A 19,562-nucleotide genomic window follows, 5' to 3' on the forward strand; every position below is an offset into this window, starting at 1 on the left:
CCCGTCCAGATTTTCCATGGTTCTCCATGGAGACTAGCACCTCCTCTGTTCATCTCATTTGCTCAGCAAACTCCTATGGCCTCTGTTGTTTTCCGGGCAGTGCTCTGGCCCTGGAGAGGCAATGGTACTAGATGCTCCATATCCCCCCTCCCTGGTGTGGGGTAAGACTTTGGCATTCTGAGCCCGAAATGTTCTTTCTCATTCATTTTGAGGCTCAGTTAAAATGATACAATGTCTAGAGGACCTTTTCTTGTTGCTACAGCTGGGCCACCACTGTCTATCACTTGTGCTTCTAATGTTTATTTCATCTTGCCCCAAATATTGTTTTCTATCCTAGTCTCTCCCACTGGACAGTGTGCCCCTCTGGGATGGGGCTGATTCTTATTCTTCTTGAGGTCCTCTTTGGCACATATGGGGGAGCCAATAAATATTGGCTGTAATACCTAGACCGTTACATATTTAGAATCGGATCTGGGGCCAAAATATCTCCATTGCTGGTATCATACGTCACACTCGTTCACAGTGCCTAGTGCTTGTAGTTCTCACACACCTGTCACGCTCCCCATTCCGACACTTTCGTTTATGCTTCTGTTTGCACTGTCTTCTCCTCCTAGAATTCTTTCCCCTTGGTCCAGCTAACATCTTTGCCCGCTCTTCCTGACCTAAACCAAGCATCATCTTCCTCTTCATCCCCAGGAATGGCTCCTAACCTCTCCTCTAGAAGTGTAGAGCACCTTAAGGCTATCATTGTGACTCACTTATTGTATTTCAATGATCACAAGCACACTATCTGGAATCAGCTGTGGGACTGCGTAGCCCCAGTTCCCTCTTCTGCAAAACGTGGCTAAAACTTGCTATAAAACCTAGAACTGTTACCACCTACAAAAGCGTTAGAACAGTGCCCAGAACTTAAGAAAGGTTCGGTGAAGTCATGCATCCGTACTGTTATGAATGTGCCTGTCTCCTTCCCTGTGAAGATGTTGGGTTCTGTCATCTTCATCTTAGATCCTCTGAGGTCTACCCACGCTTCTGCCCTGGCAGGTGCTCTGTAAATGGTGGCCTAATGATGGGACCATGGTCATGATCACTATCATAGCCACAGAAGGGTTCTAGACAAGTCAAGTTGTTCCCTAGGGGTAACTCTGAAAGACTACATGGATCTATCCACGGTGGTAGTGAATCTTTTCAGGGAAACACCCCTCTGCCATCTCTAAAAATACTAACAGACACACAAGCAAACAAAAAGCAACAAACACGAAATCATTTCTGATTTGGAAAGTGACTCTCACGTTCATGGCTTATTGTCTCCTCACTCTGACCTGTCTCTCTTGGCTCCTTCAGAAGTGTGGATTCTGGATCGCACTCATTTCCACCTCCTCGGGGCCTCACACCCCAGTCAGTTCCCCTCTCCCATTCCCTCAACCTCTTCTCATTTGCCAGATTCTCCTCCTCACTATAATGGGAGCTCAGGTCTCCACCACATACAACAGCTGCGGAAACAAACCAACCCGCAGGCCCCGGAACCCTGTATCCACCTCCACTCACTCCACAGGCTCTTCCTTTTGGACAGTGACCACTACATGTTAAACTCGACAGATGCTTTAAGTCCTTACTTTGGTGACCTCTCAGTCCGGGAGTGCCAAACACTCCTTCTTTGTTCTTCTTGGAATCCTGTCTTCATGTGATCCCTGGGATATCACTGTCTCCCTACTTCTCTGCTCATCTGCTACAAGCTGTTTTGCTTCCTTCGATCCCTTAAATGTGGGTCCCATTCTCGGACATCTTCTTCCCTGTCTCTATACATTTGTTCTGGGCCATCTCATTCATGCAGACGGCAGCAGATACTTATTTCCTGATGGTTCTCTTAGTGTTGGTGACTCTCACGCTGTTAGTATGCCTGACTCTGGCCTCTCTGTTGGGATCCAGACTCGTATGAATCCTGCCTTTAGACGTGTCCTTCGGGATAGACGCTACCATAGCCTATACCTGTACAAGTGTTCCACTGCTCAGTCGTCAAAACCAGAAACACTGGTTTCATTCTAGAACCTTCCTTTCTATTTCATCCTCACAGCCATTTGGTAAAATCAGTGGACTCTATCTCCTCAGGGTCTCTCATATCTCTACCCCTATGTTGCTGTCTCCCCCTTTCATTCCCCCGCCTCTGTCTTAATATAGGCCTCCCATTGCTTCTTGTCTGTCCTTCCATCTTCTCTCCGGTGAATGCGAATCTGATCGCATTCTGCCCCTGCTCACTGTAACTGTCAGGGACAGGTCAAACGAAATCTGTCCCCTGAGCCCACAGCACATGGAGTGCTCGGTCCCCAGCTCTCTGCTCCCCAACACATGGGATCCTTGCTGTAGCCACTCCCTGCTGAGTTCTTAGCTTCTGTCCCCCACAGCTTCACCCACTGGTGTGCCCCTCCTGCCACGTTTTCCTTCCCGATCTCCACTTCTCCCCACCTTCTTCACTTTACTGGCTCCTGCTCAGGCATCACAATTTAATTAAAGCGTCACACTCCCTGGGAAGCACCCCTTGTCTTCTGGTCAGTTTCGGTCCTCCTCCTCGGAGCTCTCAGCCTCCTCAGTGTGTTCTGGGAGGTGGTGCCGTCTGTTGTTAATGGCAATGACTCTGGGACAGACGGGAAATGTTTGGGGTCAGTCACCAGCCCTGCCACTTCCTAACTGGGTGATCTTGGCCACTTACTTGCCCTGTGCCTCATTTTCCTCATTTATAAGGCAGAGATGTTCATGGTATTGCCCACGACAAAGGTTGGTTAGGGTGTGAGATGATTTACATAAAATCCGTGCAACAGTGCTGGAGACACAGTGAGCCTGAATAAAGCCGAGCTATTTTCATTATTATGGTACCTACTGGTTTACTTGTCTACTTTCCAAAACAAACAAAAAGAACTCTGATTTCTCTCTGAGGGAAGGGAGCCATGACTATGTTTTTTGACTATGTTCCCTCGGCACCTCGCACAGCATCTGGAACATTGTAGGCACTCAATGAACACTCACTGAATGAATGAACACATACAGACATTAAGTGAAATATAGCCTTAAAACTGTACCTGTAGAGTATGCTAATGAGTAACATCCATCTAATTTTATCTTACGTGTTTTCTGCCTTGCACAGTAAGATGCTGATGATATCTCATTAACTTAGTGTAACTGACTCACTGTTCCCAGAGTCAAGAATCTTCTACTCCTGACAGGAGGGCACGATGTAGTTAATTAACAGAAATGTTATTCTGGAAGCCATGAACTGTGTAGGCATGAACTGTGACAAAATTCCTCGGGGACACAAGCAGAGAAACAAAATCTGAATTCCTATCAGAAAGAGATCAGAAAACCTACCGAGGTAAAGGGGGAAAAAGCAGCAGAGACAGTTTTTTTTATAAATCTCACTCCAGGAGCCATCTCTCCTGAGCTTCCTGGTGGGGAAACCAGTGAGGTGTGCAGAGCACCTCAGCCATGCGCGCGAGATGGGTGGGGATAGAGCGTGTCACCTCCACCCACGGCCCTCGCTTCCTCCAAAGAAGAGTCTGGAGTAACGCAGGAAACAGGGCAGCAGCAAGACTTCCTCAGGCCATTTTTCCTCTATGTTCTTTAGGAAACCATTGTTTCTTGTTTGCTTTGAGAAATTTTTTTCTCAAATACAGAAACCTGTCCTTTTTTCCAAGCAACCTAGAGGAGATGCTCTAGCAGGGTGGGCATTTGATGTCTCTGCCACTGGGGGATCTCACATCTGCCCTTAGGAATTGGCAGAAGCTCCGGAGACTCCAAGTGGAGGCCAGCCTCTGGTCTGAATGTCCCATCCTTCTTGACCAGCGGGAAGCACTCTGACAAAACAAGGCCATCATTCTCCCTCTGCATGGAGCTTTCACATGATGGAAAGCCTGGAGCATCTCTGAAGATGTTTCATCATCAGAAATAACTGAAATTCTACCATGCAGGTGCTAAGTAGAAACCCTTGCTCTGTCTATACTTGGCTTGCCTGCTTTCCAACCCAGGCACAGGCTTACAAAACAAAGACAAGGCAATTTTATAGAAGCATATAGCGCTACTCAAACATGGATCATCAGTTTTCTTTTTTGCCATCAGGTATTTCTAAAATACAATCCAACTGACGTAGAAGTTGGAAAATAGTTTGAATCAATTAACTTTAACTGTGGAAATGAAAATCCTTTTAAAATAACTCTAATCCATAATTCACATAAGAGAGGATGGCTCTTCAATTACTTTTTTGTTTTTGAAGATTTTATTTTTAAGTGATCTCTATACCTAACATGGGGTCTGAACCTACAACCCTGAGATTAAGAGTCACAGGCTCTACTGGCTGAGCCAGCCAGATGTCCCTGACTATTTACTTTTTAATTCTAGAGCTAGAATATTTTCAGTTTTCCTTTACATCTATACTGAGCATCCCCAGGGATATGATCATGATACCTCCTAGATACTGAAATAAATGCTTTATGAGTATCCATATTCTATTATCGTAATGGCCCCACAAATTACCACCCCCATTTTACAGATCAGGAAATTGGGATTCTAAGAGATGAAGCAATTTACCCAAGGACTTGGATTTCGACCCAAGACTATAAATTCCAAAGACTGATAACCACAGTTCACTATTTTACCAAAAGAATCCCACGGGATTATAGCAGAAAAAAATAACTTGCCTGAGATTCCCTTTTTAAAAGACCATATTGCATAATTGCAACTACAAAATGAGAAAAACCTGCCACCAGATATTTCTGGGAAATGGGTCTGGTATCATGATGCATAAAGGGCAGAGACTGGGAGAAAGGAGACACTTTGATGTAGGGAAGGGACACCGAGATTTTGGGGAGAGAGATGGGACCTTGACTTGTGTCCACATTCTGTCATCTATGCTGATTCTTTCTTGGTCTGAACAGCTAGAAGAGCCTGACGTGTGCAAATATTCACCACACGTGGGAGCGTGTGGACTGTACATTCCGGAAGCTGCTCCTCTGCCCCGAGGATAAAATGGCTTTGGAATAATGAGAACTGCCCTCCCTGCTCACCCCCAGCGCACCCCCACCTTCCACAGATGGCATTCCCTGAGCCACATGACCTCGGAAGTGTCTTTGGGACCCAAGGCAAGCTGAGCTGAGCCGGAAAGCAGCTGCCACTTGCTCTGACGATGTTAGTTTCTGCGCCCTTAGCTAAATAAATTCAGAACGGAATCCTTTAGAGGGTGTGTGGGTTGGGGGCCTCTTCTGGAAAGCTACAGACTTGAAAGTTTCTATGTAGAACTCCATGCTGTGTCTACGCTGCATCATTAACTCATACAGACATTAATTTTTATGATCCCTCTTTTCATTTGTACTACTCCTCCCACTGTCTTATGTTTTACTCCTGATCATTTTACACAATCCTCTGTCTCCTCTTAACCCCCGAATCCTTGGAAAGGAAACACACATATAAACTCTAAATAAGCAATCTTTCCCCGTGTGATGGGAGCAATTTACTCTCTCAACTTCTTCCTTGGATAGCATTGCGTCGGAATGTCTGAATGCACCTGCTTCCTTGGGAGCAGTCCGAGGCGGGGTGCTTAGGTCTATCTCCAGTTCATGTATCCACCTTCCAGCACCACTGCCAGAATGAAGGCGACCACTGACGTTTGGAGCCAATGACACCACGTAATCAGGGTCAGGATCAGCCGGAAGTACCAAGAGAGGCTACTGACAAGTTGACAGGAAGTTTGTACTTACATTTCAGCTCGAGTTTGATGAAATCCGTGTTGCCCAGATTTTCCAGAAACACTCCCCGTGGGATTAACGTTTTGAAGTAGAAAGAAATGTCGGCACTAGTTTCCCCTTGGAAAGTAGAGAAGTGCAGGTAGGAAGATGGATTTGGGAAGGAAGCAGCATTCCAGTAATTCCCTGTGGGAGAAAAAACAAAAACAAAAACAGGGTAGTTTATACCTTGATCATGGGAGTAACGAAAGAGAGCCATTTCTTGAGTTTTAACAAGTTTCCATTGGCAATGGCTCGTTTCCTTGTATCCTGCTGCATATCACTGCACAAAATCCCCACAAACTTATTTTTGACTTTCCTGAAGTTCTAGGTGTGTGTAAGAAAGTGTTTTATTGATGATCGAGAGTTGGGGCTCCTACCAAGAGCAGCCGTGGAGGCACGGACACTAGGGAGTAAGTGCCAGTAGAGGACAACATGGAGGGACATGGCTTAGGTTTGGTGCAAGAAGCATCTGGGCTAGACCTAGAGGGACAGAACAGGAATGGGGTCTTTGGTATTCTGTTCTTGCTTCTCGTCCACCTTTGAATAACCAGTGACTGCTCAGTCACCCGGTACAGGTGTTGCAGGGATACAGCGTGGGGAAGGGGGGAGCTCTGGGAAGAGAGGCGCGAAGGAGAGGCTGGATGACTAGGGAAGGCCATCATTTGCCCACCCTTCCCATTTAAACCTCCACAGGCTCATTGCTGTAAAGGGAATGTCTCCCCCGCCAACCTCTTCCTTCCTGGGGATTTCAGGTGCGGAGTGCTGAGCGGAGCCCACCTACGGGCTCTCCATTAGCCTCTACCCTTGAACCCATTCGGAAGACAGAGTTCTATACTCCTCCCCCTCCTTGTTCGATCCTGGCCAGTGTCCACAGCAGAAAAGCAGTTTACAGGACAAAATAAAAACACCCAACTCAACTATACGATTCACATTCCATGAGAACAGATGGGCCAAGAATTCAATACAACCAGGAGCTGACTCTTGATTTTATCTCCAGGGGAGAAATTCCTTCTGAACGTGCACATTTCTGAGTATGTTTACTGTCATGGCGAAGGTCTAAAGTACATAAGCACACTTTCAAATAGCTCTCAAAGCCTTTCCCTGTAATACTACACTCATCTTAACATCATCAGATTGGGCTCCAAGATGGAGTCACTCATGCTAAGCCCCCATTGGCAAACCCAAACTTAATGAAGTTCTAACCCCTTGCTCTCCCAGAAAAGAAGGCTCAAGTCAACCAGTCGCCTTTTGTCTACACAGCACGCATTACCCCAACTGGGCTCCAAATCTCCTTTTGCTCCATACAAGGGAAATAACTCTGCTTTAGCCAATCAGCTTAAGTGCAAATTTCTTGCTTCTCCTCCCTTTGCTCTAGAAAAATTACTTCGCTTGCACAGCTCTTCAGAGATACTTTCTCTCTGCTAGATTAGATGCCTCCTGATTCACGAATCACTGACTAAAACCCTACTAGGTCAGGAAATTGTCTGTGGAAAATTTTCTTCTAACACTTGAATTTTTTTTTTTTTTTACTTTACACTGATTTTTGTTTTATCTTTCCTTCAGAGAACACGATTAATCAATTAAGTTCACTCTACTCATTTTTATACTATGTTTTTTCCTCTTTCGTGAAAATTATGCATATATACAATATTAAGTTCAACTGCTATTCTTTTTTTTTAAAAGAGATTTTTATTTATTTATTTGACGGAGCAAGAGAGAGCACAAACAGGGGGAGCAACAGGCAGAGGAAGAGGGAGAGAAGCAGGCTCCCCTCTGAACAGGGAGCTCGATGCGGGGCTTGATCTTGGGACTCCAGGACCATGACCTGTGTCGCAGACAGATGCCTAACTGATTGAGCCACCCAGGCGCCCCTCAACTGCTATTCTTTTTTTTTTTTTTAATTTTTTAAGATTTTTTTGTTTATTTATTTAACACACAGAGATCACAAGCAGGCAGAGAGGCAGACAGAGAGAGAGGAGGAAGCAGGTTCCCCACTGAGCAGAGAGCCCAATGTGGGGCTCAATCCCAGGACCCTGGGATCACGACCTGAGCTGAAGGCAGAGGCTTAACCCACTGAGCCACACAGGGGCCCCTCAACTGCTATTCTTAAGTAAAACTACTTTTGTGTTGGTACTGCTATATTTAAACCATAATTTTACATTAAATATATAATATTACTGTATGGGATATTTTAAAAACCCTCTTATTTAAGCCACTTTATTTATTTTTGTTTTTAAAGACATTTAGGAGATAGTGACATCTAGATGAGTGAATGGCAATTTAGAACCAGTAAGTCAGTGCAAACTATGTTTGTAAATGTCTTCATTACGGTCAAACAGTGGTGTGGTGCTGGTCGAATCCAAAAGTCTTAATGCAGTTCGGAGGTTTTTGTTTTGTTTTGTTTTGTTCTGTTTTTTTTTTTTTTTTTTTTTTTTTAATTGCAACATCATAGCTTTCATCAGGAGAAAAACGAGTTTCCTCTTAGGCAGAAGAACATGGTATAATATTGGTTAGAATAACGCCAGAAAAGAAAGAATCTTAGTTATTGTGTAAGTTGCTATCATCTGAGGGCCCAGGGCTCTTCCTAACTTGAGATCTAGCTGAACATACTATGAGGGGACTTTGGGCTCACCCTTCCCCACTGATGGAGAATGAAGGTCTCCTGAGATAAAACCCAGATCAACCTAGAAGCTACAGCCCTCTCGCCAACCAGAGTTCTGGGAGGAACGGAGCCCAGTCCCCAGGGCCAGAGGGACGTACCTCACCCTGATGGGCGAGAATCCTGCAACAACCAAGGAGCCTTCGAGGCACAGAGTCCTCAGCCGTGTTTCAGCCTAAAGCAAAGCCTTTCTGTCTCTTTAGGCTGAATCTCCAGGACATGAATGTAATTAACATTTTAAAGTTTCATTCCAATCAAGAGCATTCCTGTTTTCGGAGGTGGTGATATATTAACAGAAGGGCAGTTGTCTAAAATGATTCTAGAAAAAGGAATGCTATAAGTAAAACATGTCAGTATTTATTCGAGGTCCAGGGCCGGTTATTCAGACAGAAATATCCCCGGAGAGGAGAAAGCAGTTCAATCAGTTCTTCCGGTTTGACGAAAGATCCCCACAGACCACGATTCCATTTGTTCTAATTCTGTGCTCACTAAGCAACTTCGAACTAATTTGGCCTTTGGAATAGACATATTCACAGGGAAATTGAACCTCGTGCAAGTGGTGGTTACCGGTCATCCTCCCGGAAATGCTGGGGTTCTCCCGTGATTATCTCTGGAGTTGTCACCTGCTGTATGTCCCGAGCCTCTCCACATCCTTGTTCGGCAGTAGGGAGGACTCTGTCGGGACCTGTCTGGTGGCTGAGGGGTCTACCCAGGAGGCGCTGAAGGAGAGCCACGGGGGCACGAGCAGAGGACATCAGAAATTCTATTGAGTGTACATGATAGAGTTGGCAAGCAAAACACGCGTACTGCGGATGCGGGCATGAGGGTTTTGACGGGCAGGGTAGACAGTAAGAAAGTTCAGGTGCCCCTGTTCCAGACCCTGACAAACTTCTGTGAGGTTTGCTCTGGTGACTATGTGGCCCAGTCCCTGGGATTTTTGGTTATAACAAAATAACATGAGGGCGTTTTTTTTTTTTTTTTTTTTTTTTTTTTTTCCTAGGGCTCACTGTGTTTCACGATGCCAGGGGCTTTTAGCATTATTATTGTTGATATTGTTCCCAACTGACCATAAGCTCCTTGAAATCTAGGACAGAACCACTTCATCTCTGTAACCTTTGCCCCAGAGCATAGTAAGTACTCAATAAATAGTTATCAAATCTGTGAATAAGTGAATAGCTGCCCCTCTCGGTTATATCCAATTCCACTCCATATGCAAAGTCCTCATGGGACAAAATCGACCTTATGGCAACCTGAGTATTGAAGACACTAAATAAAGATAAATAAAAGCTGACACTGCTTTACCAGCTCCTGGTACCTGGACACTGGCTTCACCAGCACACCATGATTTTTCTTATCCGTGACTTAATTTCTATTTTTCCCTACAGCTCACTGGACAAGCCATGCATTTGCAGGACTGATGGTCTCATAACCTTAAGATTATTGAAACAGCTGCAATTTGTACTTGTTATCAAGGCCAGGGCTATAGAGGGGAAAGTGACATTGGGTGAGAATGCCAAGATGGAATTAAGAGATTTCTCGGTATGGCAAGGACTGGTGTCTTAGCAGATGTGGACGGAAGAAAGGAGGCAAGGCTGGAAAGTGTGACGCAGAACGGAAATGACTCTCTGAGACCGGAGGGGCCAGTCAATAGCCACAGAACGACAAGGCAGTAAAGGGGTCAGGGAACCAGCCCAGGGCTGTCAATAGTCATCAAAGGCTGGGCAAGATGGCTGGTGTGAGGTGGACCGCTCTACCCCTTGAAAACCATTCGGTCATGTGAGAAGCTTTTTAAATACATCCTGGGCCAGGTCTGGGCTCATCTCGTGTGGCAGGAGAGCCAGAGGTATCTCCAGCAAGCGCAGGGGAGTGGGCCTGGGGCAGCCAACCAGGCCTAGCTGACATCTGTCATCCCTGCAAACCTTAGTGAATCATTAGTAGAAAATCCTGCATCATATGTTGAACCAAATTCTTCAAGAGCCATTTATTTTAAACTCACTGATGATCATTTGGTATGGGATTCTGACTTCAAGATTTCCAAGGATATTTTCTGTTGGGCAGCGTTAAAGAATTTCAATCTACAATGGAACTGGACGATATGAAATGGAAAATCTCACGCATGTGCCCTCAGGAAAAGAAAACTTCAGGACTGACAGACCGATTTCCCACAAATGCCCGATTTACAGAAATCTGATAATGTTGGAATTTTCTAAAATGATAAGGAGTTGGTCAGGGGCTACCTTGTCACAATCTCAGGAAATTTTTGCTTACAGTTTCCAGAGGCATGAACAAGAAATGACCTAAGTTGCATTGGTCTTGAAAAATAAGCTGAACTGAGCTTAGTTTGTCTGACTGGACTGGTTTTCTCTGCTTGGGGAATTTTCACAGCTGAGCTCTGTTGGTTGTTTATTTTAACAGACCTAACTGAACTCTCTCCTCTCTGCCCAGAAGAAACACAGCCTTCCCCAAACCCTCAGCAGATGCCTGGAACATGCTACGGTCTTTGTGTCCTGAACTGCCAGTGCCTATGGTATTCCCAAATAAACTCATCTTTTTGACAATTTTGAGCTTGCCTCAATTTACCTTTTTCTTTCCTTTTTTTTAAGGTCGACATCAGCAATTAGTTTGAAGCCTACAAAGAACAGAGGAAAAAGCAACCTTCCATCCCAACCCAATTTCTCATCAACAACTCCTACACTTTAACTATTTCATGTCCTTGTATTTCTAAAATATATGTGTTGATACCTACTAATTTATGTGTTATAGATATACTTGATTGGCTTTCCTGAATGCAAGGTGAAGACTGAGCATTTTTAGAAGTCCCTCACTTACTCCCTTTCTCCGCATTCTCCCAAACTAGCAAACTCACTGATTTTTTGGTGATACTGAAATTCAACATTTACATTTTTAGGACTATGTATTATTCACTGATGAGCCACCTAGTAGAACCTAATTCTATTTTATGTATACAATTTTTTTGTTTCTCTTGAATCAATAATTACCTATTTTCTCGTTGGCTTGGTTATCTTTGTACCTGTCATAAATTCTCTCCAAATTCTTCAACACATCTATAGAACTCTTCCCACAAATGTTCTCAGTGTGGCACATGTCGGGTAATCTAGCAGCCCCTCTTTTTATCCCTCAGAGGCGCCTTCTAGAGCCTCTGTCTTCCTGTTGCCCCGTGGGCTGGCCCTTTGCAGGGCCGATGCACAGCTCTGGTTCTGGGACTGTCTCTTGCCCTGACAGCAGGCTGTCCTTAAGCTATTCTTCAGTATGAAATGCCCAGATTTCTGGACCCCGTGACTTTCAGGCATCCCTCTTTCTGGGTCTACACCCTCATTTCCCCAGGCACATTCTCCTGTAGTCTTTTCAGAAAAGGAATATAGGAGGTCAGCCTTCTAAATCTTTGCTTTTCTGAGGAGTCATTATTTTACTTTCCCACCTAATTGAGACACTCCAGGAAACTATTCTTCCATGGAATTTTAAAGGCATTTCTTCACTATCTTCAAGGTCTCTGTGTGGTTAGTGAGAAAGCTCATGTTTTCTGATTACTACATCTTGTATATAACTGATGGGGTTTAGGACATGCTCCCCCAAATACAGCACCTTAGTAGACTCAATATTTCAAGCTGAAGGAATGTAAGAAATGGCAGGTGCAGAAAGGACTGTCTGATCCTCCCCTGAAGCAGGTCATGGACCCTCATGTGAGGTGGCCTCCCTCTCCCTGAGGAAAGCAGCACCTTCATCTCAAAAGAAAAAGGGACTCGAGAGGAATCAAAACAGACTTGCCGAATTTCCCCCAGCTTACTACACATAGCTCATCCATGGTCCCATCATGCCTTTCCATGGCTTTCTATTACTTATCAAAACTAGTATAGAGGGGCGCCTGGGTGGCTCAGTGGGTTAAAGCCTCTGCCTTCGGCTCAGGTCGTGATCCCAGGGTCCTGGGATCGAGCCCCGCATCGGGCTCTCTGCTCAGCGGGGAGTCTGCTTCCTCCTCTCTCTCTGCCTGCCTCTCTGCGTACTTGTGACCTCTGTCTGTCAAATGAATAAAATCTTAAAAAAAAACACAAAAAAACCCCCCAAAACTAGTATAGAAACACTCAGGTTTAACCATTCCTTTCTGAAGGCTCCCATGTCATGGAGAACTTATTTTAAATAAATCTGTATGCTTTTCTCCTGTTAATGTGTCTTTGTCAGTTTAATTTTTAGATCCAGCCAGGAACCCTAAGAGGAATGAGGAAAACTTTTTCCTCTCCTACATAATCTGTACCTTTTTTCTCTCTGGAAACTGTCAGGATATTTCACTCCCTTAAACGAAACTTTATACGACTGCTTTGGTATGGATCTCTTCAACACATCGGGCCTGGGATTTTCATCTTTCCAATCCTTCTTCTCACATACCTACTGGTTTTACATTTATCTTTATTTCTCTTACTCCTTTGCATTCCTAATTCGGATCTTTGTTCTTTGTGCTCTGCTTTGTCGAACGTTCCTTCAGCTTTATTTTCAACGTTGCTATCGTGTTTTTATTTCAGCAATGATGTCTGTAATCTCCAAGTATTATTTCTTGTTCTCAGAGAGCCCCCCTTTCTATAGTACTTTGTTCTCGGTTGTTTGTTCTTATTACTGCTGCTGTTATTAGCTTTTGATGCAATGTCTTTTCTTATCTGAGAAAATTAATTTCATTTTTAAAACTTTTCTTCTGCTTTCTGCATTATTTGTTTCTTCTGAGATTCCCTTCCCTGCTGTGTCGTTAGCTGGACTCCTCCCTTCATGACGTCCCTGACATCACCTTCAGCGGTTGGTGAGTCTTGCTTTTCCACTCATGCAGCCCAGTGAAGTACTAGTGAGTGCGCTGGACCCGGCAAGTGCGTGGATCTCAGGGTGGTGGTGGGTTTATTGATGACCGGGCTTTACTACAATGGAAAGCTCACCATCTCATCAAAGGGCCCCCAAATGTCAATATCTGTGATCTTTATATGGACATAGATCATGTGATTTCTTGAGAGACGGATCTTCCAACTTTCTCATGACGAATATACATGTTGTAGTCAGCATTCTGCTCAGAAGAAGGAGGGTGAGGGGTTCATGGTAGATTTCCATGTCTTTCTTCATTTTAATGGAGGGATTTTGCCTTTTTCCTTTGGTGCCTGCTGTCTGGGGCATAAACCTCTCACCTCCTGCTTGGGTAGAATAGGACAGCCACTGGCGTGGTTGGAGAATGTGACCTAGGGGTGTGGCTGATGCCATACAAACTTCCAACCTGTCCTCTGTGAGCCTAACCCCGATGGGGCCGCCTGCTCACTCCCATTCCTGAACCTGTTGGAATTTGCTGAAGAAAGAGAGGGAGGAGCTGAGCATGTGACAGGCTGGAGGTCCCCCTGTGATGGGGGTGGTTGCAAGTGCAGGGAGTGCTACAGAGGTGGGGGGGTGACAGTATGTGATCTCGCAAAGCTCTTCTGGTTTGTCACTTGGTGATGCCACCCCATGCTGGTCCACACCTAGGCCCCAGAGTCAGAGTCTAGCTCTGTCACCCACCCCCACTGGGTGACTTGGGAGCAGGTTCTCGATCTTCCTGGATCTCAATTTCTTCATTTGTACAGTGGAATAACAATGGAAACTCTCTTATTGGGTGTTGAGAATTACAGAAGATAATCACAGAAGAAATGGGTTTAGCAGCACAACCGAAGCGTCCAACACGTTATTGCTACTGTTACTGCTACCAAGAACACGTTCGTTAATCAGGACGACTGATGGCTCTGGCGTCACATGCAGTTGCTGTCTGAGGGCTTGACTAAGGAGCTGGGGAGGATGGGAAGGGCTCTTCCACTCGTTAAAGAGGTACAGAGCTTGTCAGCAAACTCGCCTGAGCCTTCCTTACCCGGGGGGTGAATTCTTAAAGGTTTTATTTATTTATTTATTTATTTGACAGAGAGGAATCACAAGTAGATGGAGAGGCAGATAGAGAGAGAGAGAGAGAGGGAAGCAGGCTCCCTGCTGAGCAGAGAGCCCGATGCGGGACTCGATCCCAGGACCCTGAGATCATGACCTGAGCTGAAGGCAGCGGCTTAACCCACTGAGCCACCCAGGCGCCCCCGGGGGGTGAATTCTTTAAGGGGGAAGCACCAAACCACCCCCAGCTACACTGAGACAACCTCTAATTCTGACTTCTCTAGCCGGGAGGCTCATCTCAGACTCTGCCCTTTTGGCCTGTTCTCTTCTCACCCTTCTGCACCCCACTTACTGGCTCTCAAAATGGTGCACTCCCCATTTCCTCATCTCCTTATTGCCTTAAAAAAATTCCTTTAGGACACACAAATGGGAGTCACCTTGAGCCTTGGTAATGTGGTTTATAATTTTGTAGAGCAGCCACTGAACAAAAATCCGATGAACAAAGGAATGGCAGAGCATCTAAGAAAGCAGATAATCCATAGATAGTCTCCTTTGAACAAAGGTAAGCCCAAGAGACCTGCAGGCATTCTGTTCCCTCCTCAGTGAGGAGATGGCTAACTAGGAAAAGAGAGACTCGGCATTTGACCAACGTGGAGGAGACTGCACGTGGGCTCTCCAGTCGTGGGCTCTGGTTTGGTGAGGCCATGGCTGCCGGTGTGGTCTGTATGCCAATGGTTGTCAGGTCTAACAATTTCCTCGGAGCCATCCAATGACCCAGTCCTGGGACCACACTGAGAAGCGTAGCTATAGCTTTTGCTTTAAGTGGCAAGCAATTTTCAAATCTAACCCCAAGGTTAGAAATTTGGGTACTCTTTATGTTATGCCATGAGCCTTCTATTGTTTACCAGGGGCTGGGTGCTATTTACAACAATAAGCCAGATGGCTTCATTTGCATGTAGATTTGAGTCTATTTGTAGAGGTATCCTTATGGGTAGAAAAAAAAACATGACTTCCTTAATTAAACCATTTTGTACAGTCAGAAAAGGTAAAAGTAGCTTTGTTCAGCTCCCAGCCTGATTTTATAGGGCAAACTCAACTTCAAAATGAAGGGCTCCAAGTTAAAATGTCATTAACTTGCAAGGTATCACCCTCACCAGCAAGTCTTTCTGAAGTTACAACCCACAGGGCCTGTGGGAGGGGTCAACAATGTAATAAATCTTTCACCCGGTGTCTCTCTGGGATTTGGTTCTTGTGGGCAAGAATGGGGTCAGGGTCCCACAGAGAAAAAGAATGCAAGAGGGAAATGCTGGAAGTCACAATGCTTTCTGCACCTGCTGTGAGCTGACCAGCAACCTGGTTATGGGGGGGAGGTGATGAAACAGACTTGCTCCTGATCAGTCATGGAAACTCACATGTTCAATCTGTCAATGGTGCGTATAAACACAGTGGTACTAAAGACATAATTTTATTTTAGTTTGTGCGCTCGAAACAGTTGTATGTAGTCAGATATTTGGAGATAGGGAGCGGGTCTAAAACTCTCCAAAGTCTCCACGTTAGATCCCTAAATTTCCTCAAACTTTCCTTATTGGGACTAGTAGTTACGCCTAATTAGTTACACTAGTCATCATAAATATAATGGGATGCAAAGGTAAAAATTATTCACCAGAAGTGGAGAAATGAATAACTAGGTTTGTACTGGAAATATCTGTCCTCTCTGCTCGTCATTCAAACTTCTGTCTTGGGTAAATTCTAAAGATTCTGTGTGATCAGTTCCAAGGAAGGAGGCAATAACAAGCCTGAATGTCTTCTACCCTGGTGAACAAAGGATCGGACGAAGATCTGTTTGCTTTACCAAAAAGAAGACCATTGCACCTGGAGGTTGTAGGACAAATTTATGTCACTACATGCAGATTGAAATTAAAAATACTTAACAAGTAATGTAGTATACAGGAGTGGCCATGGGAGGGCTCCTCCAGGGACTGCCTAATTTTCAATGCTTGCATGGCAGTCCCAGGAATAAATCTGCTTTTCTTTCTCTTCCTGAGCGATGTGATGTCACTCCCTTTTGTGATTTCAAGCACTAACCATAAATCAGTGATTCTGAAATTTATGCACACAGATCGCTACCATGAGTTCAAGATTAACATATGGTTTTCTTACTGGGCAGCATTGCTTTGACCTACAAGTACCTCAAACTCTAAAAGACTGAAAGTGAATATATATTTCTTCTAAACTCATTCTGCAGTATTCTCCCCTTCAGAGCTGTTCCCACTCTGCCACTCAAGCCAGAAACACGAGACTCATTCGCCAACCCCTACCCCCGACCCCCGACCCGGGGCCTGATAACCGCACCTCGGAAGTACTCTACAGGTACGTCCCCTCCTCTCTGTTCCTTCTGATGCCAGGGCTCAGTCCACCCCTCTGGCCTGGACGACATACTATCTTCAGGTTCTGCTTCCAGTATCTTGAATCCGGTCCTTACACAGCCAGCAGAGGAATCTCGTCAAAATGCACAGCTGACAGTTCAACTCTCAGGAATAAAACCTCTCCTGGTTCCAAATGCCTGTGGAATACCTCGGGAACTCCCAGATGTGGCACATCAGGCGTCGGCATAATTCTCCAGCCTTCTCTCCCCCTCCCCCGCACCTCAGAGCACGTGCCCGGCCACACGCAACCATGTGACTTCCCACCACCCACAATGCTATGTGTGGACTCCCTGTCGCTATTTGCATGGCTTCCTCTTTCCAGACTTTTCTCTCCCGGCCCTCCCTGCTCACACACTGCATCTGGCTTAATTCCTTCTCTCCCATTAAGGTCCAGTTCAGGGACCACCTCCTCCAGGTGGCCTGCTGACCCCTCCCCCGCAGGGCACGGCACACTTCCCCTGCGCTCAGATGACATCTTGTATCTACCATTGCGCTTAACTTACTGCATTATTACAATTACTTTCATGGCTTCCTCTCCTCTGCGAGGCTATAAACTTCAGAGAGCAGAGATTATATTTTCTATTTCTTTCTACCTGTCATATCTAGCCTCACACACACATTTGTTTCACTTGTGTTTCCCGAGGAAGTTAAAAAAAAAAAAAATTGTTCTTCAAAAAGATCTGAACTGTTGATAATCCCACTACTAGTTATTACCACTCCTTGGAGACCATCTGCAAAACCTACCTTCTCCTGTTTCTGAATTGAAGAATTATTTAGACCATTCGGACAGGAGGTTTTGTTTTTGTTTTTGTTTTTTTTTTGGCATTATTTACCTGGAATTTTAGGCATATTAAAATTTCCCTTCTCAGAAACCTGACACACAGGCCCTCTTCTAGGACATGGCATCTTTAGCATGCACTCATGGTGGCCACTGATGGTCCTGTGGCCGGCCGGACCCATGGGTGTCACCTGTCTTTACTATGTCTCCCTTATGCTATCTACTTCCTCTTATCTTTTTCTCTCTCCCTACATGTGTAATTCATGCCCTCCTACCGTTCAGTTCCCCCTTTATCATCGGCCCGGTTGCAAGGAAGCAGGGTCACGGCACAGATGTAAAAGCCTGTGCTGTGTTTAGCCATATTCGGCCACCGTGCAGAGCAGGGGCGCTGTAATGTGAGGCAGCCCTCACGTATTGATGGACTCCAGACCCCCCAGAGCCCCACAGCCATAGAAAAACAGATTTTATATAAAATCCATTAGGTGAGTAAAATGTGGAGGAAAGCCGGCCATTTCGGCAGAATGGTGGGTGCGAACAAGGGAAACGGCCCTGCACGGCGGAGTAATGGATGGGTACGAGCCACACAATTACGTTACACAAATCAAGGTTTCCTTTTTGTGCTCTTTTCATTACAGGAAATAAAAAGATTCCCACATGCGATTCATAGGTGCTGTCGCTTTCCTACTGAAAACTAACGCGGTCCGCCCGACCCCAAACCGGCTCCAGGACCTGGACCAGGAAAACAGACTGTGTGCAAAGGTGTGGTCGGGAAACGGGGCTGCCAGCTCTTAAAACCTCAGTTTCTGTATTCGTAAATTAGAAACATAATTCCTTTGTCGCAGGGCTGTTGTAAGGATGTAAAGCAACGGGCATCATACAGAAGCAGTTTGAAACACTGAAGCACTCTAAAAGGGCAAAACCACCTCTTTTGGCCTCTATTTATTATTAATCATAGAATAATGACAGATTTTTGTGTGTGCAGGGGTGAGAGAGTTGGCCTGGATTTATGCATAACTTGCTGCCGTTTCTTAACAACTCGTAAATACGCAAGAAAAAGGGAAGACAGTTGAAAGAGAGCCTGAAAACAAATTCCTTTTAGTGGCTAAGTGAAAATAATTTCCTGTGTAAAAATAAATAATGCATCAAAGCCGAAAAGAGATGTTCAGACTTTCAGGATAAAAAGAACACACTGAAGTCACGATTCCGCTTGCGGCGGTGATCCCTTGCTTCGGTGGTGTGGAGCCGGACGCACTGACCCGGCTTTGGCTGTGCTCGCCCCCGGCTAAGGACTGGAGGAGGGGATTCAAGTTGATTGCCAAGGACACCCCCTGGTCTGGGACCCTGTGGGACCCTCACGAAGTCTGTAACGTTGTGTCACGGAATCAGGACAAATGGTGAGTGCCATGGCATCCACTGTGTTGATTTAGAACCGTCTTACTTCAAAGGGATCTGGGAATTTGTAAGAGGGCAGGAGATGCCGCTGGAGTGGTGGGTGACCAGCTGCGGAGACGCCTGTCGCGAAGGGCGTGGCCCCAGGAGTCGCAGCTGAGTGTGGCCGGACGGCACCGCAGGCTGCAGGCCACCAAGGTCAGCTCTGAATAAGGAGGGGCTGACACAACCCCAAAAAGCAGGGCCTCCGTCTCTGTGTGTTTTTTTTTCTTTTTTAAGATATTATTTATTTATTTGGCAGAGAGGGAGAGACAGCACAGGCGGGGGGGGGGCAGGCAGAGGGGGAGGGAGAAGCAGGCTCCCTGCTGAGCGGGGAGCAGGATGCGGGACTCGATCCCAGGATCCTGGGATCATGACCTGAGCCGAAGGCAGATGCTTAACCCACTGAGCCATCCAGGCAGCCTCCCCCTCCATTTACTGAACATACTGTGGAGCAGAAGGACACACCCGGCTAATGAAATATCACTGAGATTACGGCAATGCCATTCAGTGCGACATGTCACTTTATGATCAGACTTTTACAACCTCCACCTCAAGATTTCAATTTGTAAAATAAAGGCTTGGTCTCAGTCTCGCCATTGGGGTTACTGAAA

The 19,562-nt window shown here is 45.6% G+C and overlaps 1 protein-coding gene across 1 annotated transcript in view; it reads right to left on the reverse strand.

Annotated features, from left to right (window-relative positions):
• CNTNAP2 (contactin associated protein 2) overlaps window positions 1-19,562 on the reverse strand; it is a 1,944,007-nt gene that overhangs the window by 228,554 nt on the left and 1,695,891 nt on the right. The window contains exon 16 of the mRNA XM_032304549.1: window positions 5,739-5,909. Coding sequence (XP_032160440.1) covers window positions 5,739-5,909 — 171 coding nt within the window. The remainder of the gene's footprint in view (window positions 1-5,738; window positions 5,910-19,562) is intronic.

Source organism: Mustela erminea, chromosome 11, assembly GCF_009829155.1.
Source record: "Mustela erminea isolate mMusErm1 chromosome 11, mMusErm1.Pri, whole genome shotgun sequence".
Taxonomy (NCBI): Eukaryota; Metazoa; Chordata; class Mammalia; order Carnivora; family Mustelidae; genus Mustela; species Mustela erminea.